The sequence below is a fragment of the Acomys minous genome, assembly GCF_964271855.1.
Source record: "Acomys minous genome assembly, chromosome: 8".
Lineage (NCBI taxonomy): Eukaryota > Metazoa > Chordata > Mammalia > Rodentia > Muridae > Acomys > Acomys minous.
The window spans coordinates 42,888,795-42,912,537 of record NC_140489.1 but is presented as its reverse complement, the minus strand read 5'-3'; the positions used below and the strand labels follow the sequence as shown (position 1 = coordinate 42,912,537).

At 44.0% G+C, this 23,743-nt stretch overlaps 1 protein-coding gene across 7 annotated transcripts in view; it reads left to right on the top strand.

Moving 5' to 3' along the window:
- The window catches only part of SYT16 (synaptotagmin 16), a 244,442-nt gene that overhangs the window by 194,898 nt on the left and 25,801 nt on the right, over positions 1 to 23,743 (top strand). For all 7 annotated transcript variants that reach the window (XM_084791506.1, XM_084791507.1, XM_084791502.1 and 4 more), the window contains 4 exons: positions 7,551 to 7,763; positions 14,029 to 14,282; positions 19,589 to 20,029; positions 22,944 to 23,133. In XM_084791506.1, coding sequence (XP_084647632.1) covers positions 7,551 to 7,763; positions 14,029 to 14,282; positions 19,589 to 20,029; positions 22,944 to 23,133 — 1,098 coding nt within the window. The remainder of the gene's footprint in view (positions 1 to 7,550; positions 7,764 to 14,028; positions 14,283 to 19,588; positions 20,030 to 22,943; positions 23,134 to 23,743) is intronic.

Genomic DNA, 23,743 nt, shown 5'->3' with positions numbered 1-23,743 from the left:
ATTCGTATTTAACTAAGTGTCATTTCTTTGTTCCTATATGAAGTAGAATTGTCTAAACACTTCATGGAGGGTGTAGGCCTACAAGGCAGATGCACAGAGGACAATCAGACACTGGCCCTCCCTCCTGCCACTACCAAGTTGTTTAACTCTCAAAGGTAATTTCATGGCTGTAGGACTCCGCTCTACAGAAGCAAAGGCTTGAGTGGTATCAGTGCTTTTCAAATGTCTTGAAATGATGAGGCTTTCACATTTATCCCACAGAGAAAGCCATAGAAAAGACAAACCATGTCACATGTCAAAACTAAGTACTCCCCAGAGTATTAAGGACCCAGAACTCAACATCCATAGTGCATCAACAGAAAAGCATCAAGGTCAGATGGGTTATTAACCCTTTTCTGCCAGGAGTTCAGGGATGCCTGTGCCAGGCTCTTGGAAAGGTACCCTTTTCCCATGGGACTTGAAATCAGTTGCTGTCACACCTGACCTCCTTTCTGCTTTTTCATCTTAACCAACTTCTTGTCCTCATTTCTGTCACTGTGGGAAGATGTTTGTGGTAGGTATTTGAGAAGTTGTCTGTGAAACGGACTCCCTGCAGTTGTAGTTACAGGTGGCACCAGGTACTGCTCTGCATAACCCACACCCACCTGTTTCCACTCTCAGCCGATAAGAAGGGAGCAATGCTTGCCTCCACCTAATTGTGCTGGCGTGGGTGGAAGGAATCAAGAAGCTTGGAGCTGCAGCGGTCTTTTACGATTTTTTTCCCTCCATCTGTAAAATAGAGCAGAAAAGCTCCAGAAATGCTTTCTTTGCATTGCCAGTTGGCAGGGTTTTTTTTTTTTTCTTCCAAATTTTCTTTTCCTTTAAAGAAGCAACAAAATGAACAGGTGTTGGGCACTGCCCACTTCCAGACAGTGCTGCTAAATTCCTCAGAGCGTTCCTCCCCGGGGCTTACAGAAAGGATCGCAAGGTAAGGTGAGAAACAGCCCACAGGGTCAGATCAGCCTCATCTACTGTTCTAGCCTTGTTCCTTCTACTCCTTTTCCTCCAACAAGCCTGATGATCAGCTTTCAAATCAGACCCTGTGAGACAACAGGCATGTTTGTCCCTTTGCATGTAAGTGCAGTTCTGTGTCAAGGGGCTCACACACAGGGCCATGGCACGGTGGTAACTGTCTTGATCATAAGTAGCATTTGAGCATGCCCCGTGTCAAGCACGGGCTAAGTGTGAATGGATGCCTGGTTTATCTCATGTAGTTCTCTCAACCACTTTTAGAAGTATGATATGTCAGTATGAGGACACTGAAGTTCCTGACGCTAAGACCACACATTTCTCAATGGAAGATACTAGGGTCAAATTCTGACAGCTTCGTTCATGTTCTTCCGGCACGCTCTGGCCTTGGCTGGTGCTGTGTCCAGCAGTTTGTGTTGTGCTGAATGCTTTCCTTCTTGTCTCTCCCACCCAGAAGATGAAAGCAGCATTTCCTTGGCTCCTTCTTACATGAACAGACAAACAAACAATTCAGTCAAAATTAGAAGGAAGGGAATTTTGTGGCACTGCCCTAAGGAGTAAGCACTGATGTGCCATTGTGAGGTAGATTCACCGAGTCTGTCAGTTCATGAACTGCAGCAGTAGGAGAAGCCATTGGTTGTAGCCAGGTAGTGTGTAAGTAAAGGGGTAAAGCGAGGTGGCCGAGCATCCAAAGGATGGCAAAGACTCTGACTCCTCCTTTGTGGAAGGTGTTTACATGCTGTTACTAAACACGTACAGCCCTCTTTGCAAGGTTCCAAAAGCAAACCAAGGAACAATTCCAACAGAGCTTACCCTGGGAGCAATCAGTGCATTGGGCTTCCTCATAGAGCATGGCTGAGGCTGAGGGGTTGCTTACAGGAGTGTAGGTTCTCCCACCGAAAAGGCTGCACTGGGAAGTCTTTAGTTTGCAGGGATGAGGGATTTCATAAAGCTACATACATTGAGACCTTCCCCTAGATCTTTTTCAACTGCATACTTCAATCCTTTGTGTGAACCCTCCCTGAGGCCACAGCAATTAAGGAAGAATTTCAGACAACTTGTTGGGATGGGTGTCTGGCTAGTCAAGCAAGGGCCCTGTGACTCTCTCTGCTGCCCCTTTCTGTGAGGGAAGGTCAACAGTTGACAAACCCCACTGTAAGGATCTTTTGTGAATGGACCCAGCTGGACTTCCAAAGATGGTTTGGCTTAGAGGACAGTCCTGTGACAGCTATCAGCGATCTATCTATCTGTATTCTGATTGAACGAAGCAAACAGAACTCTAGTTTGAAGGTGAATACATAGCAAAGTAATTTATCTACACCCAAAGTAATTATGGATTTTTTCCTTGTCATATTGACAAGTTAATTGCTAACAGAGTCAAGATTTTTAGTAAAAACCTACCTCTGTACTATTTTCAGACACTTATCTTGAAAGAAATTTGAACTTGATATTCACATGGTACTCCATTAAACACTGCCTTTTGTTTGAAATGAGTGTCATAATTTAGCCGAGACTGATTTTTCAGAGATGACATTAAATGAAACCCAGATCAGCTATTTAGTTGTTGACATGGTTTTATTTAAAGGCAGGTAATTGGATCATTAAAGCAAATAAGAACCAAAATTTGAATCTTGGGAGAGAACCATTAGGAAGAGAGACTGTAGAGTTGATAGCCACACAGTTCACTGCAAACACCGGAGAACTGGAATTGGTCCTGGCTGGGCTGACCATGGGCAAATCATGTTCCTTCTGTAAGTGGGGGAATAGATGCTCCTAAGAGTCGAAACAGCATTTTCCTTGTGAAGAACACAGTTTGCACAGGATTTAAGAAGTCTGATTTTCTTGAGAATGTATTTGGAGCAAGACATTCGGGGCTTGAATCTTGATTCTGTATTTAAAACTGTCAATGACTGATACTAAGCATACTAACAATCCTGGCTTTACAGGGTAGTTGTGTGGAGTAAATAAGTTAATATTTGCCAAGTTCCAGAAGAATGCCTAGATCCTTGCTTAGTCAAAGTTCTATTGCTGTGAAGAGACACGACAACCATGACAATTCTTATGAAAGTAGGCATGTATTCGGAGCGTGCGTATATTCAGAGGTTTAGTTCATTATTGTAATGGCAGGAAGTATGTCAGCATGCAGGCAGATATGGTTCTGGGGAGGTAGCTGCGAGTTCTATATCTCATCAGGCAGCAAGGAGAGGCAAGGGTGGGTGGGGGGAGGAGAGAGAGAGAGAGAAAGAGAGAGACAGAGACAGAGACAGAGACAGAGACAGAGACAGAGACAGAGACAGAGACAGAGAGAGTGCCTGGCTTGAGCATTTGAAACCTTAAACCCCACCCTCCAGTGACACACTTCCTCCAACAAGGCCACACCTACTCCAGCAAGGCCACACCTCCTAATAGTGCCATTCCTGGTCATAAGCAAGCATTAAATATATGAGCCTATGGGGGCCATTCCTATTCAAACCACCACAATCCAACTGGAGGCTGAATACAGGATTGCTTCTGTCACTAGCATGGTGTCACTATCACTGCCCAGAGGCATTCAGGAGAGATTGCTGGTTTTCTTTTTAGACTGCGAATGCTCTGAGATCCCTGAGAAGTGAGGCTTAGAATAGCAGGTGCAGTTATGTTTAAATCAGATGCAGAGTGAGAGGACAGTTACCCTGCAGCCTGCCCACACTCCTGTGGACCAGCTGCCCTTCTCACTGCTTTTCTCTTTCAACTAGCGATAGGGAAACAGCCTTTGGCAGATTAAAGGCTAAATGGCAAAGCTCCTTTCTTTTCACCCAAAGAGTAGTCTAGACATGGCTCTATTTCTTGATGTGATGACATTTGATGATATGCAGAATGCTTAGGAATATAGGTTCTGTCTTCAAGTGCCACATTTGTTACTTGCCTTTGTTTCCTTATGCAATTCATTGTTTCCCGTCACTGTTCATCTGTCCAATGGGAACAATGATAGTCTATCATGCATGAATGGAATGTCCAAAGTTCCAGGAAGATTGGATGTTGAGGATATGGTAGATGTCATAGTGACTGTATGATTATTATATTAAGTAAGAAGAAGCCTTGCTCGGTAGATGCTCAGTGACTCTGGGAAAAAAATCAAGGTGTGTGTCTGTGTGTGTGTGTGTGTGTGTGTGTGTGTGTGTGTGTGTGTGAGAGAGAGAGAGAGAGAGAGAGAGAGAGAGAGAGAGAGAGAGAGAGAGAGAAGAAAGAGAATGTCTATGTCATTTAATTATAATTAATCTTTTTTTAGGTGTAGAGATATCATACATTGGCACATATATCTGAAATGAATGACTTGTGGCTGTTTAATGTTTTAAAGCTGGCCTAAGTGTACAAATGAAATTGTAGAGTTGGAAAGAGTGCTAATGGATGTTAAAGTCAACCGTCCCTCCCATTTGTCCTCATGGCCACCTTCTAGGTGCTTAGCTGGTTCAGCACTCTAAGGTACAGGGAATTTAATAGTGTTCCTGCTGAATTTAGGTTCTTTCTTTCATGTGATGGTCCATACCATACCAGAGTACTAAGCATAGCACATAATAGGAATGAAGAGACTATTTCTTGTTGAAGTTTTCTAGTGAGATGCTATCTGCACAGATTATTGGAATATCACTGAGAGATCTAGGGATTGGGAACATTTTTTCCTGGTCCTACCATGATGCTGGAAAGAGTAGTAACACTGAGGTGAAATAAGTATGTTCTGTTGTTCATGGATCAGATGCTCCATGGAGATCAGCAAGAAATGGATTGATTGGTGCCCATCAGTCAGCAGTGATGGATTTGGAGAAGTTGAGTGCTTGCAAAAACCAGGGTAATGATAAAGACATTAAAAATGACCCCAAACAAAGGACATGGAGCCTAAGACATTAAGGGACTTAGTCACTAGCAGATAACACAAACAAGCATTGTAAGGACCTCCCCCATGCCTGTTATTCTCCAGCTCTGGCCTAGGGGGCTCCAGGCCAGCCTGCTTTAACTTAAATATGGACCCACCCTTTATCAATAGCAAATCTGCAGACCACTGTTGGACTTCTATCTGCTTCACCCTTTTCCTTCCCTCTTCCCTGTTTCCCATCCTCCTGTCTCTTCCACTCTCTTCTCTCCTCTCTTCTTTTTTCTTCCAAGACAGAGAGGGCCCCCAGAAACAATAATTCCTCCACATTGAAGGAATGCCATTAATAAGGTAAAACACAAGAATTATTTCATAGCACATGGAAGGAACCTCTGGCCTGCTTTCAGGGGTAAAGGAAGGATGAGCTAAAAGATGCAATATCTAGACAGAAACCTCAAAGACATTTTTAACTTGTCCAGATGGGGAGGCTGTGTGTGAGTATTTAGTCATAGGAAACAGCATAAGAGGGTGAGTGAGTGAGTGTGTGTGTGTGTGTGTGTGTGTGTGTGTGTGTGTGTGTGTTGGCTTAGGATAACACGTGGTATCCACAAAATACTCAATATTTAACAAGCATTTGTACGTACCATGCAACTGGCATTGTTTTATGTAATAGGAAGACATCAGTTAACAAAAGGTGATAGGCTTATGTTTATAGATGCTTTAGAGGAGAATCGGGGATGGAGATGAGAGGTAGTCAAGGGAAGATGATCAGGGAAGCCTTCAGAAGGAAGACAGTCATTCTGAGACCTGAACGGGAAGGAGCCAGCATTATGAAAGTCCCTGGGAGGCAGAAGAAACATGGAATACAAAGAAGTCAGAATCACAAGCAATCTTGGTATGTTAGCGAGATTGAGAGACTACGAGTGTGTTGGTGGGAACATGCACAAATAATTTAAGTGTTATGCCGTTAACATTACTGTGATTGGAAGGACCAGTGAGTAAGAAAGGGGACATAGTTTGCTGTTGGTAGGAAGGTTAGCTCCTAAAGCCATTGGAGGGTGCTACAGAAATGCAAAGTGGGGCTGCTGTGTGACCCAAGAGTCCCTCTTCTGAGAACACACTCATGGGAGGTAAGCGCCAACCTCCCCTATAAAGATGTCTGTACCCCATGTTCATTACAGTGTAAGATATGGAAACAGCCTAAATGTTTCTATGTGAGAGATGGCTACGGGATATGTGTGCATGAATGTGTGTGTGTGTGTGTGTGTGTGTGTGTGTGTGTGTGTGTGTGTATGCACGTGTGTAAAAAGTATACTAGTTAGCCTTAGAATGGACTGGATTTCCCACTTGGCACAAGGTGGACGGACCTGGAAGATGACATAGCAAGCAAAAATAAACGAGATGCAGGAAGAAATACCTTGCATGATCCTACTTGTAAAGAAAAAAATTTTAAAGGAAGTTCAATTTATAAAACCAGAGAAATAATCAGGCTTTCCAAAGGTGGAGATGCGAGGGGATGAGGAGATGTAGCTCAAAGGAAACAATATAGCAGATATGAAGGCTAAAGGTTTAAAGAGCTAAAACAGAGCCTGAGCTTCTAGTCCAATTACTCCATGGGCTATATTGTATTGGAGATTAAAAAAAAAAAAATAAGTAGATTGTAGTCTCTCTTGTCAGATATTAAACTGGTAGGAATTTAAGAAGATAGATCAGTTTTTCTCACTACAATAACCATTTTTCTCTCATCCCCACACAGTATCACATAAACTTCAAATAGGCACCCCACACACTTGTTCATATATTTATGGTGCCGCTGCTGTGCATGTGCACGCCAGCTCATGTGGAGGCCGCAGGTTGATATCAGGTATCCTTATCACTCTCTGCCTTATCTTTAAAGCAGGGCCTTTGGCTGAACTCAGAGCTCCTGAATTGGCTAGGCTGGGTGACCGGCAAGCTCCAGGGATCTGCCCACGCCCACCCCAGCAGTATTGAGGCTGCAAGTACACGCTGGCACACTCAGCTTTTCACAGCCGTGCAGGGGGATTCAGACTCAGGTCTTCGTGCATGCACAGCAAAGTGCGTTAGCCACTGAGCTATCTCCCCAGCCCCAGTAAAACACATTAAAAAAACAAAAAACAAAACCAACAGTTCCTAGAGTTATCTGAGAAACATCTAGAACATTTGTGATTCACACAGTAGAGACTCTAAGACACAGTGAGTTCTCTTCAAAGCTAGGAAGCCTTTGGAAAATCCTAGCTGCAGATATCTCTCCTCTGAAGTAGGGCTTGGCTCTGTTTGTTTTAATAAATGCAATAAGATGAAGTGTACTTTTCCTTAAGAACTTCCTATTGGGCAAATGTGCCTATAACAGCCCTGCTTTTCCAGTTATGGTTATATGCACCACCACCACTCAGCAGGGCTGTTGGCCGGCGCTCTGTCTCAAGATGGTCATTATGCCAATGACGGGTGTCCTACTGTTTTCTCCTGGGTGCCAGCCATCTATCTGTAATTATTCCATGTGCCACCCCTTTGGCCCAGATTCCTGTTTCAAGAGTACTTTAAATCCTTTCTATCCAGTTTGAACTTGTTCCACGAGGCCAATCATCCATGCTCTTTTCTCCTTTTCCTGGTTTGTCTGTCTCTGTGTTGGCTCACGGAGGCACATAGGAGACTTACGGCTCTTGTTTGCTCCCAGTTGACAGCTTTGGGGACGATGAGGAGCCGTCCACCTCTTCCGAGAGCGATGAAGATGTGATCAAGCAGTTTGAGATCTCTGTGTCCCGATCCCAGAGTTTTCGTACAGGAGCACCCCAGAAGGGAAAGGCGGCGGAGCTGGGACAGAAAACAACACGCAAACATTGGCTGCCCATCCACCAAGAAGATAGCGCTGAAGCGTCTGCTTGTGAAGGTACTCACTGCAGCATGTTTCCCCCTTACCTAGGCAAAGGACAGTCAATGGCAAGAGTGCTGGTGAATAATTTAAATACTTACCTAAGAGTTCAGAGTGGGAAAGAAAATAAACTATGAAACTGGGGAAAGGGTCCAGAAAGAAGAGTACAACATGATTAGTGCTTCCTAGCATCTTCACGCTCAGAGCCCCAAGAGAGATAGATGATGGACCAGGAAATGCAGTTAGTAAAAGCCTAGAGGAAGTGTGCTCCATCCAACATCACCTCCGCTCACAGTGATCTAAGCTCTCCAGTCTTCCGTCTCTCTCATTGGGTGTGTGGCAGCCACAGCAGCTCGAGAGAGAGGAAAGGGAGAACAGAGGAACCAAGAGACAATGAGAACAGGACAAGCAGAAAAAGGACAAAGGCTCCACTAACCAACAGGACCCTGTTTGGCGGGCAGGAAAAGCTCACTTCTCATACAGTTAGCCTTATTGACACAAGCCAACGTGACCTATTTTAGCAAACCACGGCATTAATGGCTGTAGACCCTCTGTCCGCTCCCCCATTCCCTCCTGTTCCCTAGTGTTCCACTCTGCATTCCTTTCTCCCCACCAAGCAGGCAAATGCTGGCTAATGAAAGTTAATAGTAGTTGATTCCCTGGGAGTCACTTGTTTAATTCTAAAGCTAATGGCCCCATTTCCCAGAAGCCTGTGTGTCTGGGTTCTGATTTATACAGATGGACAAGGCTCTGAGAATGGAGACGGCCACCTGCTTTACCTTCCTGGAATCCATGATAACTTATCCTTGTCAGAACTAGTAATTCTGAATTTTTGACAGGCAGTGATAGAAAGGATGAAATTCCCTCTATTGGATAGAGGACAAAGCCTACTACATTGAATGAATCATTGTAAATTCTGAAGAAAATCCAAAGAATTTTTTATAGAATTGGCTGCATGCTAAACTTGAGGTCATCAAAGCTGTAGAAAGATTAATGTTTGTATTGTTTATTTTCCCCTACTATTTCTTTATTATTCATCATTTTAATGGTGGAATTGTTCAATGATAAAGAATAAATTTTTTCTTTATATTTTGCCTACTTTCCATTTAGCTAATTTATTTTACTTAGATTCAGTTTAATTGTAGCCAATTCTTCCTGTTTAAAGAATGCATTAAACTGTTGGACAGTGAAATTAAATGTCCAGTTCCAAGTGAAATCTAAATTTGGAGTGAGCTGCAGGTAGCTTATTGTTTCCCATGCCTCTCTTAAGTGAGGTCATGATGGATTCCTTATAAAGACATCAGCAATGTATTCTAAGCCATGCTTTGCCCCTTGGCATTTGATTCAGTGTTTCTGCACACAGTTGATAATGCATTCTTTTTTTTTTATTAAATAACTATATCATTCTTTGATAATTTAATGCATGTATACAACATCTTTTGACCATATCCACCTCCAACTTCTCTGTTCCAACTTCTCCCTGGCTTCATATCCTCTTTTTCTCCTCCCCAAACCAGCTGAGTCCAGTTCATGATGTACACATAGACATGGTGGTAAGGCCATTCACTGGAGAATGGGCAATCTACCAGTGGCCACAACCTCAGTGAACACTGACTCCCCTCCATCAGCAGCCAAACTCTACAATAGCTCCTTAACTATGAATGGGGCCTTCCAAACCCCTCCCCTAGCCGAGCTACAGTGTTGATTGGCTTGATCTTGTTCAGGTCTTGTGCGGGTAACCTCAGATGCTGTCGGTGCCTGAGTTACAATGGCCATGCTAAGGCCAGAAGGCAGTATTTCCCAGCATGCCTCCCTATTTCATACTTCTTTTGTAATGTTTCCTTATTTTATTTTAATACACTGGTTATGTTTTTATGATTTACTTATTTTTCTAATATTCATTAGTGTTTTGCTTGCCTGTATGTCTATGTGAGGGTGTCAGATCCCCTGGAACTGTAGAGAATCATGGGAGAAAGGCAAAGTAGAAGGATCCAGAGGGTCCTAGAAGCCTACAAGTAGAACATTATGATAGGCAGGTTTGGGCACAGGGGTCCCGCTCAAACTAAGGCACCAGCCAAGGACAATACAGGCGGTAAACCTTAAACCCCTTCCCAGATCTAGCCAATGGACAGAACACTCTCCACAGTAGAGTGGAGAGTGGGATATGACTTTCTCACATACTCTGGTGCCTCACCTTTGACCATGTCCCCTGGAGGGGGAGACCTGGTGGCACTCAGAGGTAGGACAGCAGGTTACCAAGAAGAGACTTGATACCCTATGAACATATACAGGGGGAGGTAATCCCCCTCAGGAACAGTCATAGGGGAGGGGAATAAGGGGAAAATGGGAGGGAGGGAAGAATGGGAGGATACAAGGGATAGGATAACCATTGAGATGTAACAAGAATAAATTAATAAAGGAGAAAAAAATTAAAAAAAAGTCTTTAGCAATGTTTCTTTAATCTTCTTCTGTATTTACCTCCCTTCCCTTCCCTAAGCCCCCTTTTTTCCCATTTTCCTGATTAGATCATGTGTACCCTGCTATTTCCCTTTCTATTGCTCCCCACATCCCGTATCCTGGAAACAGTCCCAATTTTCCCTCCTGCCTGGTTTCTGTAGTTACTACAGGCTATATGCGCACATCTGAACATTTGAAGCTAGGAGTCTCCAGCAAAATAACATGCAATATTTGTCTTTCTGAGTCTAGGTTTCCTCACTCAATGCTCTCTTTCCTAGTTCCATCCATTTACCTGTAAAGGTCGTGATTTCATTTTTCCTGTAACGAAAGGCTTGAGTTCCAGGCAGGACATGGGGCTACAGAATAATTGTTGATTTGTCGGGGGCTGCTTTTTGTTTGTTTGTTAGTTTGCTTGTTTTGTTTTGTTTTCTTGAGCAGTCACCTCCAAGCTAGGTAAGAATAATTGCTCCTTATCAGCCTATTGAACAGTAGCCTGTGGGCTATGGAAAGCTACAAATGTGGCCCAAATGCAAAATGATAAACTTATTTAAAACATTATGAGACTTAAAAATTCATACTGCTATTGTGGAATTTTTGAGTGTGGACTTTGTAGATGAGAACAATATGAAAAGGTTGAGTGTGCTCACTAAGATGTTTTTACATAAGCTAGATATTCTCTTCTTCATATCGTGAAGACAACTCATATCCCCAGTGCCTCTAGCTAGTATTGTTGGGAATAATGTAACAACCAGAGAAAAATGACCAGGAAAACACACACACACACACACACACACACACACACACACACACACACACCGTTCATGTGTGCGGGAGGGGGGCGGAGAGGGAGGTGTAGGCTTGTGGGTAGTGTGTACATATGTGTGTGGGTTTGATCATGCTGGGAAGACACAGAAATCCACAGATCTGACCTCCCTGGAGCACGTTGTGAGGAAGTAGCTTCCAGCTCTCAGTTATGAGCTAGAACTTCCAATAGCATCACATAAATTCCTATTGGTGTTTGAATAATTGGCACCTGTAACCCAGTTAAGATATTATGCACGTGGACCTTTATGGGTAGTAAGTGACAATCTTTTTATATGGCTAGATATAAAGTATAAAAGATGGTAATTAGATAATAGAGTTTTCTATTAAAGTGGCTCGTATAATAAATACGTTGAATACTCTCTCTGATCATATAAATATACTCACTGTGACATAGTTATGGTTTATAATCTCTAAGAAGTCAGGATCTATTTCTCTGATAGGAGGCCATTACCTTTGTATATGTGTGTAAGGTGATATGACCCTCTGTCATTTACAGGCAAGGGAACACTTTTGGTGACCCATTCATTTCCTTTCCTTCTTGTTGCGTCTTGACTTGTAGCCCAGACCTGATTTTCTAATTTATCCTTTTCTTGTCTGTCATGGAAAATGCTTTGTTACATTAATACAGTTCTATTTTTTTCAGTTATGAATAACGTTTCATGGCTTAATGTAGCTGTTGAAAGTCCCCACATTACTGATCTAGGTATTATCACCATAGGAGTGAAAGTCATGAGACAATTTTATGGGGATAATTTCTTGGCAAAGTTAGATTTTGTACTGAAGTCCTGCTGGGTACGGCACACATTGATAGATGGCCCACTGTTTAATAGGACATCTCACTGTTCATGTGTGTGAGGAATGGGTGTGCTAATTAGAGACTTAGAAGAAAACGCTGCTTTATTGTAGGTTTTTGCATGAGAAGTTCCCTGCATTCTGTCGTTTTCTGTGGCTTTTTAAAAAGTATGTTTGCCAAACAACTGAAAGTATGAATGTAACATTTTCTTGTGGTATCCTGTGAAAGTCTTTCCAAGAAGCCGGAGCTGAATATTTGAGAATAGCACAACAGAGAGAGGAGTTTTTCAATGACTCGTGTTGTTTTGAAAAGTTATAAATCCAGAATCCAACGTTGTACCAATCTGGTCTACATGGATAGTATTAAAAATACACATGTGCATGAGTATATATATATATATATATATATATGTATACTCATATACTCATATATGAGCATATGTATACACACACATATATGTGTATATACATGCTCATTCTCTCATGTGTGTGTATGCATAAAGTTAGTCTAGCCAGCCAGGTCTGGGAATCCACCATTTCTGCCACCTGAACTCTGGAATTACAGATGGGCTGTCAATGCCCGTCTAACACTTATAATGGGCTCTGGGCATCTAAACTCCAGGACTCATGCTTGCATGGCAAGTGCCTTATCCCCTGAGCTTGAGTCAGCATATTCGTCCTATAGACTCTTGTTAGTTTCTGTCACCAAGATTCCACTTGGCCTGCTTCAAGTATTTGCTCCATGCCCACTCTGGAAAGTTATCCAGACGTGTAGTGAGGCGGTAGCAGCGGCTACAGACTCTGTGTGCTTAACACCTCTGGGAGCCTATGCTGTGGGGGAAGGATCCTAGACTCACCCGAGGAGCTGCTAGGTCACGTAAGAGCTGAGCTAGGGATGTCTCTTTGATGCTCCCCCCCCCCCCCACTCACTCCTGTCTATGCCTCTCATTTTCTTTCACCCTAGGCTGGGGAATATTGTGAGGGACTGGAGGCTAAAGAGATGAGACATCGTAACTGGGGTGGGGAAGTCAGGGCTGAAGCTTTGCTTTGTCTGATGACATTGAGGAGAATGATTGGGCTGAGTAGGGTTGTGGGCGGGGGAAGTATGGGAGAGGAGAGGGAAGAAGAGACAAAGGAGTGCAGCCAAAGAGGCGGGGCATGGACAAGAAAAACACCCAGGTTTTTATACTGGTATTGGACATTGGACCTAGGTCCCTGTGTTTACGAAACAAGTGTTGACCAACTCAGACAGCACCCAGCCCTGGTTTAATACTTCTTACGTCTTAGTAATATGAGTATAAGGATAGATATTTCCATTAAAACAAATGCATTAGAGCAAACAGAGAGGTGGTTCTAGAAAGCAGACTGAAATGTGGAGAGGACATGGTCTCCTCACTCTGTGCTCCTTTGTCCTCTGTGGTTACATCACCCTCTGCTCAAAAGACTTCAGAAGGAGAGAGAGAGAGAGAGAGAGAGAGAGAGAGAGAGAGAGAGAGAGAGAGAGAGAGAGAGAGAGAGAGAGAGAGAACACTGCCCTGGAGGAGTCAGGGTAGGTCAGGAGCTGATGGTCCTTTGAATGGACGAGACAGTAAGGAGAGGAGAGAAGCAGCCACTGAGACCAGAAGCGGAGGGTGAGCTGGGATGCTGTGGAAGCTGGGGTTTAATGAGTTAGAAGAATCAAGTGTGGGCCAGGCAGGTAAGAATCTAATAATTATGGAAAAAGGCGGCTGTTATCTGCCCAATATTTTACAACCATAATGACACAGTGATGGCTTTTAAAACATACTTTTTATGTAAGAAAGTAAGTGTTCAGAAGATATGAACAGTGTTCAGACACCAGAACTTCTGTGGCTCAAATAGAGGAGTTTTGGCTTTTGTCAAGATTTCAAGGTGTGTGTGTGTGTGTGTGTGTGTGTGTGTATGTATGTATATGTGTGTGTGTTTTAAGTTATTCTTCCCCTGGTAGCCCAGGCTGGCCTCAAGCTCATGATCCTCACCTACTTTTATCTCACACAATGAGCTAGTAGTCTTTTTAACTACACGGGCAAAGTTTATCCATCGTGCGGGTGGGATGGCCTTTGCTGATGTTATTGTTCTAAGTTTTGTTTCTGTGCTCTTGATTGTTGTGTCTGCAATTGTTCAATTTCTCTAGATCAAAAGGTATGAAAATATAATGCGACTGACATACTTGTTTTTATTGCAAATTTAGATTTGCATGGAACCAGCCAACTCAGTTATTTGGAGCTTCTGTCTTATGAAGATCGCCCCATCTCTACTCTCTCACAGTCTCCCTGTGAGAGTAGGAGCACCAGGCACCATGGCCCTTGTCATCAAGAGACTGGCGTGGTCCGAAGCCTCAGTCGTCCTTGTGCGGATGGCATCCTGGAGACGGAGGCAGCTTTTATCAGCCAGGGCTTTGAAGATTCCTATGCCACCCACAGCTCCTCTATGTGGACTCCAGAGGCAAGTTGTTTTCATTTTAGTACCATGTACTCATTCCTCGCCTGGTTTATCCAGAAAGGAAGTATTGCCTACTCCAAAAAAAAAACCAAAAAAACAAAACAAACAAACAAAAAAAAAAAACCCTTCTATTTGAAATAAATGCTTGTCTGGATGACCAAAGCCTCTGTGAGTAGCAATAAAAGAATCACAAATACATTTGTTCAAAATGGAAACAGCAGAAAAAAATGTGGGGTGGGGGTGGGGGGGAAGTGAAGAAAAGCTATCAAGGACCACACCTTCACAGGAGTATTCTCCTAGAAAAGGACTTTTAGACCACTGCTAAGATAAAAAAATATTGGAGAATTAAATTAAAGTAAAATGCCCTCTAAGATGAAGGTACACATGATGTTATGGTGAAGGTCTTGTAGTGTTTGCTTTGACTGAGTTGAAGGTGTGGGAGGCAGCACAGAGAGTAACAGCGGCCTGCTCACTGACGTTGCTTTTTGTAATCAACACTTGATGGAAGATGCAGCTTGTGAATCTGTCTTTCAGTTAAAGCTTGTCTATAACATGTAGGGATGGCAGGCAGCCATGATGGAGAGGGACACCAGCTACTACAATCCAGGCCTTTACAAGTGTTGTCTTATCTCACAGGCGTCTCCGACTTTTCTTCGTGAGTTCTAACCCCTCTACAATGATTTGCTGACGTTAAGAGGTGCTCACTTGGAATCAATTTCGATGAGATTACCAATAGATATAGGTCCATATTTACATGACTTCAATACAATGTGTGGAGACAGAAATAGAGAATGAGCTGGTTACTACAACCAGAGCAAAATAAGTGGGTGAACCCTTTAGAAGGACCCAGAGGTCACGCTGGCTAAAGGCTTAAAGAAATGCAAAAATAAAAGATGTAGAAAATCATGTTCTCAAACCTTGCTGTTTTCAAGTGAGTGGGGACATGTAGGGCATGTGTGAGGAGGCCTGTGTACACGTGTTTGCACGCATGTCCTGGTGCCTCTATGATGGTTTCTGATGAGAAGCAGAAATGGAGACTCACATACCTGGTTTGTGGCTTACAGTTACTCCTTCCCACAGAGGTACCCAAAGCCACTAACTTTCATCGGTTTTGTTGAAAAAAAAAAAGAAAAAAGACAGAAACAAAATACAAGTCTGCTTTCCCATGGTGTCACTGCTCAGAGTCAAATCAAATCCCACACAATATTTAAAAATACTCCCTTTGTATCTTTCACTGCAAAAACAAAACAAAACTATTTACCTGCCTGTTGATAGTTCTGTCTCCCCGATAATTGTGCCATTAGGTTTGGGCTTGCCTTCTCCATGTAACCTCCCACTTGCCTGCCTCCTGGAGCTTTAATAGCTGACTTATGCTAAGGGTACTGAGTGTTCTCAGACTCCAAAAATACCCAGACAGCTCCGTGCGCGCCATTCAGCCTCCTATCTATTCTGAGACAAAAACTGTAATTTGGTGCTCCTTCTGTAGAACTTCAGATGGAGCTCAGGCAGTTCCCGTAACTGCCTGCTCTGCAGGCGTAGCTTGCCTCTTAAGCATTGATTTATTTGTCTCTTAGCTGTGTTAAGAACCTTGTCTTCCCTGGCGTAGCTGGCATCCAGAACGGATTGTGGCTCCATTTACTTTGGGCCACAAGATGACATCAACACTATCTTACTAAAACAGAAAGCCTTTTCAGTTTGACAGAAAATCTTTAAACTTATGTGGGTTTTGACAGCTTGATGCAAGCGTTTCCACCTTCAAGGGGAAAATCGGGACAGGAGAGCTCAAGGAATCATTTATTTTGTCTCAGAAGGAAAGCACCCATGCAGTGTGACTACCTGCTATGAGCATGGATTTTCCAGTTTACCCTCCGCTGGCAAAGAGCATTGACTTCTCTCCCACCGACCTGGGGCTTGGTAGGGAAAACAATGGGAAGAGAACTGGAAATTTCAAACGTGCAGGGAGGCAGGTGCCCCACTTTTCATCTCTGCTTTCCACTGATTAATTGGTTGGCCTTGAGAAGTTAATTAAAATCTGCCAAATGGGGATAAGAAGGAAGAGAGTTTTACTTTGCGGGAAGGTCAAACAGATTAGCAGTATTAACAGTACCCATACAAGGAGCTCCTTTGGTGGCCTGGTGATAGGTGATGTGTGTTGAAATAATTAATTGCTATGAAAATACAAACCGTCACAAATCTCTGTCTCAAATCAACCTGGATCGAGGCTGCAAAGCCCAGTTTTCATGAGCAACAGCTGGGATTGGCCCTTGGGGAGCCCAGCTGCTGCCCAGAGCTGGGCCAAACACATCTCTGGGCAGCAGAGCAATTGCAGTAGCTCTGCCCCGGGGACTCCCCAGAAACCTGCAGGTGCAGCAAGCACTTACCTGAATAGATAGCTGCTGGACGTGTGGAGAGAGCCTTATTACCAGGAATTTTTACCGTGTCGTTGAAGTAGATGATAAATTCAGTGACTCCCTGAAAGGGAATGAATTTACAGTACTGCCGTCCAACTTCCCTCTCCACCACCTCCCATCTTCTTCTCACATGCCTGGTAAACATGAAAGCATCGATGGTGAAAGGTTTTGCAGAAAGAAGTAGGTCATGTGGCTTAAGACAAAGTTTGGGACTCTGGCTGTTTAATGCAGGGTAAAAGGTATGCTCTTAGGCTGCTGTGAGCAAGTATCTTAAATGACGCTGGCCTGGCATATGACCCTGCTATTGGAAGGGTATTAGTCATGTAGCCCATTTAGCCTTAGTTTCCTTCCCCATGAAATAAAGATGTTAAAATACTAGCTCATTAGGCAGATATAAATATTAAACAGCACAGTATTCCTTAGTTGGGTTCCCTGGTAAGACAGAGCTAAAGGCAAAGGCTTTTGTTTCCTACTTTGCTAGTGAGCACATTGTCAATGAAGGATGAGGGAACCAGGGAGGGGAGAAGAGAGGTCCTAGATGCGAAGTATTTTGTGCCATTGAGTTGGCCACCACCCGGTATGACCAATTGCTTTGTCCTGTGAGATATACTCTAAGAAATTATAACCTGCTCTCAGGCCATCTTGCCAAAAGGGAGAAAGCTTATTTTCCAAACATGGTGGGAAGCAGACTACTTTCTAAGCTTAGGTACCAATGGACCAAAATTGAGAGCCGGGTGTTATATTTTATGAGCAGAAAGTAAGAGATTACTGGGTTGTGCTAGGCTGCAGCTTCTCAGAGCCCAGGCAGGTTGTGCCTGTACAGAAAAACGAAACAAGGGGATGATTCCGAGGTGGGTGCAGACTTGATGTGGTACCTGACATTAAGAGTGACTTAAAAGATGCTAGCTATTATTACTAACATCTAGCCAAGCTAAAATAGATGGGCGTTTTAAGGGAAGGCAGGAGCTTAAGAAAAGAGTCTGCCTTGGCTTTTTAGTTAGCCAAATTCCTTGGAGACCTGCTTCTAATATTATATATACACTAGTCAGTTGTATTCAGGAGTCTCTATGGCAACCACTTTTTATCACTTGAAGCTAAGTACCTCTGAATAGAAATGCTCATGCATGATTGCATGCGCAGGGAAAAGGATGGAAAGAGCTCCCCTTATTTTACAAGAAAGCCGAGTTTTCTTGGCAGGCTAATTTGAATCTTAAAAGGGTAGGGCGTTTATTAGATGTCTCCTATATGTCAAGGCTTCTACTCTGCACAACATCCCTATGCACTGGGTATCAGTCTTACTTTACTGTCGAGGGAAAGATAACGGGAAGCGTTAAATAATATGCCCAGCGTTATAGAGCTTCTAAGCAACAGACCTGGCTGCTGAAGAACATTTGATTCCACAGCACCATGCACTTCCCCCGTGACTCGGCGGGAGGGTTTCGTTGACGAATGCACACATTGAAGGGTTTCATTGTAACTTTGAGGTACTCGCTGATTTAGCAGCATCTAGAGCTCAATTCTGTAGATAAAGAACTGATATCCATGAAGATGGGGTTCACTGTGGGACCCCACAGTTACAGGTAAGGCTCAGGCCTTCAGGGGGGAAAAATTAAAATTATATTGACTTTATTAATAATTTGTTGGCGTGGTGGTGTTTATAGTAAATGCTGTTCAGTTCAGTTTTTCCAGTAAGGACATCAGATTCTGGGTAGCTACAAGTAAATAGATTTCCAAGCATGACATTCTATAAAGAGATGGGCTTGAAAAGAGCCAACTCCATACCCGCGGTGGGAATAAATATGGAGTCTGGTCTGAAGAAAGACTTTCATTTTGACTAACACCTCACAACCCTACTCTCCCCATTTTCAAAGCCAGAGTTTCACATTTATTTCACAGCAAACATATACACACATATGTACATGTACATGCATGTCATATATAAATGTGTTGAGACAAAGACACAAAGGAAACGAAACAGTATAAAGCACTAAAATTGGGAATCTAGCTACAGAGAATGGAAAAGTTGATTTTTACGCCACCTCACTACATTTCTGTAGCTTTGCCACTCTCCTCTCTTAAGTAGGCATATGTGAATGTGCGCTTTTCAGTTTGGCCAGGGCTCAAAACACTAACCAGTGGTAGAGTTATGATTTTTAACCCAGCTTTTCTGGCTCCGGTAGTGCTTTGTGCTAATTGGCTGCTGCAAACGATCTCTTTAGGCTTTGAATGATCTCTGTAGACTTGGCCTTCTGTAGCTAACATCCTTGGCAAGCATCTTAGAAATACAGTCTCTGCCCTCAGCCGTTGACTTCACAAGAATCCCTGAGTGACTCAGGTGGCCATTAGAGTTGGAGATGCTTAGCCATTAGTCTTTTCTCCCAGGAAATTTGGAAGCACTGACCAATCAGCTGCCTGAGACATCTCCCACCCCCACCACTGCCCCCCACCTGCACCCCTCAACCACCATTGGGATTTTTGCCTATAGGAAAGTTCTGATTTGTGGACAACAGGTCCAGGCTCAGCAATTACTCCCGGGCACTCAAAAGTTGCCTGTTGGCATTTGCATAGTCGATAGTTGGCTTAATTAGAGATTTCATGCCTCAGATGGTTTCAACCATAGTGGGCAATCGTGCTTTTTGCAAGGCAGTGCAAATTACTGCATTTTAAAAGATGCAAGCCCTTCATTTATTCATTTAAAAAACCATTCTCAAAGGCTTACTCGATGCCACGCACTGTGCCCTCCAAGAATTCGCAGTCTAGTGAATTCTAGAAGAAGACCATGTGCTGGCAGTCAAGAAGCTTGGGAGCCAGGAAATCACTAAGGGGCAGCAATCTGTCAGCGTGTAGCAAGTCATCATCGTTTCTAGTCCTCATTTCTTTTCCCTCTGCTTGTAACAGGAGCAGGATGGGACCAATCTGCAGGTGCCACACAGGCTCTCAGAGCCTATCTCAAAATGCGGTGACCTGGATGTCATCTTTGAATATAGAGCCGTAAGCCAGAAGCTCACCGTGACCGTTGTGAGAGCACAGGGTCTTCCAGATAAGGACCGGAGTGGTGTCAACTCCTGGCAAGTCCACGTAGTGCTGCTGCCCAGTAAGAAACAGAGGGGTAAGACGAACATACGGAGAGGGCCCAACCCTGTCTTCAAGGACAAGGTCACCTTCGCCAAGCTCGAGGCCAGAGATGTGGCTGCCTGTGCTGTACGCTTCCGCCTGTATGCTGCCCGGAAGATGACCCGTGAGAAAATGATGGGCGAGAAGCTGTTCTGTCTCAGCCACTTGCACCCAGAAGGGGAAATGAAAGTGACTCTGGTTCTGGAGCCAAGAAGTAATATGAGCGTGAGTATATTAAACGGCTCTGCTAATGTTGCGGTGTGTTCAAAGATCTGGGCTTGTCAGCCCTTGATTTACAGTGTTCAGCTTGTGAGTTCATAGATGTTGATTTAACTTTCCATTCGGCTCTCCTCATCCTTATAAGCCGTGGTTTGCATTTCATGGACAGTGAGCCTTTCAAGCCTGTCATCCTGATAACTTGATGGATGTGTTTTCTACCCATTTTAGGAAATTGACAGTGGAAGCATGGTAGGGACCTGGGGAGAAGGCTGGGCTTTTGACTTTAGTGGATAAGCATTTCTACTCCTTCCATTCCCATCCTCAGTATGCATCATGAGGGTTCGTAGACATGGTACTTTTGTTGTTATTGTTTCCGAAACAAGACTCTTACTGCATAGCCCAAGATGCCCCCAGACTCATGATCCCCTCGCCTCAGCTTCCCAAGGGCGGGAATTACAGGTGGGCATCACTAGACGTCCAAGGCAAGGCTCTTGACAAGTATTCAGAAGCCTCCTACAGCAGCTACGCCAAGTGCCTGCCACTTCTGAGGCCTTCCATTTTTTTTTATGACTGGTCTCCTGCCATGTATCTTCTTCCTCTTCCTGCCCCATGGCTTCCATAGCTTGGTGGCCTGAGAGTCTGTAGATTATCTGTCATATACTGTGAAAATCTCCTTTTGCAAAAACTGCGTGGGAAGATCAGGCAGCTATGGATTAGTCAACCAAGCAATCATTCATTCAGAGATGTTTCCAGCCGTGTGCTGCAGAGGCCAAATAGCTACTGAAGTGAGCAGGCAGCCATGACTCCACAGTCTCGAGGAGGAGGGCGTTGACAGGCAGGGCTTGGTAAAGTTCCAGAGGCTGCAATTTGTTTAGAAAGTTTCTGAGGAGACAGTTTCTGAGATGGTGAGGAAAAAAAACAACCCAACACATAGATCAAGCAATTGAGGGAACAAGACCAGTGAGGTGACATGTGTGGGTGGATAGTCAAGACAAAGGGAGGGGCACACCCAGGCATGGTGGAGGACAAAGACGCGTTCCAGAAAGGTCTATCCGTCTGAAGTTCTAATTCTGACCAAACATCTTCATACTGGAAATCCTGATTTCTGCTTCTCTAAATCTATGCCACCTGCTGTCTTCCCAGCCCTGCCTGCTGGCAAGCTCATCTTTCTAGTCGCTAGCTCCAAAATCGTAGACCTCACCCATGACCTCTCTTTTCCAGCTGAAAGCTGTGCCTTCTCTTTAGATAGAAGCCGAATCCAGCTCTCTGGTGAGTTGGTAGAAGAGTCCCCTGCTGTTAGCCTCTAAGCCTCTGCAGTTTTCTGACACAGGGTTAGACTGAGCTCAGGAAAGCAGAAGCCAGATCATGTCTCACATCTACTTAAATTCTCCCTTTTCATACAAACCATGAAATCAGAGAGAACAGAATTCAGAGAGGAGTCAAAAAGAGACCCTGCACTGTGAAGTACAGGTGAGACCATGGCCACACCCATGCTTGCCAGCGCCAGGCCCTGGACTCTGTCGTGGGGGCACAGGCTGATTGGGGAGAAGGAGCCAGAGTGGAAGTATTTTGATGGAGGGAAATAACTCATTTATCGGCTACTGATGAGTGTGATTATATGCCAGATATGCACCTATGTATTAGGGACTGAGTAATGGATATGGATTAAGAAATTGATAGGGTAGGTAACACTACAGTGAGAAGGACCACAGTAGAAGTTTCTATAGAAACACAATGATGGGTGGCCTTCCTCCCAAGGATGCAAATGTTTCATTGGCGTGTTTCTCACTTCTGGGCATGAGAGCCTGTAAGGCTTTATTGAGACCACATGCTTGGGGGCGCTCATAGAAACACATACATGGTTTGGTTAGAAGGATGTGTTCTTCTGGCCATGCACAGCATTGGGTTCCCTTCATTGTTTCTGCTTATTGGGATGTTGGCAAGAGGTTTTAGAAAATAATTTCAGTTACAGTAGAGACAGACTTAAGGCAAGTCCCACCCACTTGTGTCAAGTAGAGGAAGCTATATGCTGGAGGGCCTGCCAGCCTGTTCTAGCCCGGCCGATAGTGCCCACTCATGCTCCTCAGTGAGGATCCATGTCTTCATCTGGATTGTCCTCTTCTTAACGTGCCTGGTGCATAGCAGTGGCTCTCAGAAGTGTGCACATGAATAAACATGAAAAAAGGCCCAGGCTCTCTCCTTGTTTCATCTGCTGCCTCCTGGGTGACCAAGACCCACGCTCAGTGTGTGTGTGTGTGTGTGTGTGTGTGTGTGTGTGTGTGTGTGTGTGTGTGTATGTGTGTGTGTGTATGTGTGATCCTCTGTTAAGCATCAGTGAAAGTGCTCACCTCCTGTGTAATCTTTTCTCCATAGGAGGCAAAATTTCCTCTATGGAATACGTATCTTAAGCAGCAGAACCGAACACCAGGTGTTTTATATACTGGCCAGTGCCCAGTGGTTATTTCTTTTATCTTTGAGGCGAAACGTCTTCTATATTGCCTTATTCATCAAGAGTGCAGAGAACAGAGACAAAACCCAGGCCTGGGTGGGGAGGTTCTGTAGAAACATTCAGAAACAAATTACCCAGGAGGGAATCTTGCCTATATTAAATGTATTATTCACACTCCATGTATCTTAGAAGGTTTGATTTACACTAGCAATAACATCCTTGTGCGTTTTGTCTTTAGAGAGACAATATTGAATGGAGACTACCCTTGGGATAAATATGTGGGCTAGTACCACGGGCCATCTCATACATGGCTGCGCTGCCTGGCACATTGTAATTCACACTGAGTGCCCGTTAGCAATCGTTGGCAGTCATTGAGACTGGGTCACAATTTCACCAAACATAATATCAGCTTTCTCTCAAAGAGAGGGCCGCGGCATGGGCCAATGACTTCTTTGTGTTCTTCCCCTCCAGAGTGGAGAGTCTCCGCTCAGCCCATCTGTGGTGTCTCACAGTGACAGTGCTTCATCCACGCAGTCGCTGTCTCATGGAGGGGTGCCAGAGCTATTGGTGGGACTGTCCTACAATGCCACAACAGGGCGATTATCTGTGGAAATGATCAAAGGCAGCCATTTCCGCAACCTCGCTGCTAACCGAGCTCCTGGTAAGTGTGCATCCCCTGCCCTAGCTCTGGTATCTCCAGAGGCAAGTGGAAGGCTGTATCTATTTCATCTTAATTCTTCAGAAAAAATTTTTGTGGTTAAAAAATAGATTTGGTATGGCACGTTTATGGTATGGCATACCCATGGCTTGGGCATGTTTTCATGAAGCAATATCGCTGGCTTTCTTCATGGCTTCTATTTAGTTAGAGGAAAGGCTTCTATGGTTTCTAGATATAAATTGACATGATTTAGAGTGATCAGCGTGCCTAAATTATTTAAGGAGAAATCCTGAAGTCTCTTCAGAAATGCACGTGCAGGGGGATTGAATTCTGCCAACATTTTACAGGCCCCTCGGCTGCAAAGAGGCAGAACTCTGACTTTGGAGGGAAGTGGGGCTGGGTTATAGTTCCAGCTCTATTATCCTCTATTATTACCCACTCAACTTACTCTGTTCTTGCTCAACCACTCTCCTCTATGAACCCTACTTGACCTACCCGGAAAAAATATTAACCAATACCTTTCTGATAGGAGCGCTGAGAGATTTGAATGGATCCATCCATATGAAGGGCTTGCCATAGTGCCTAATATACACTGAGCACACAGAAAAGGTAG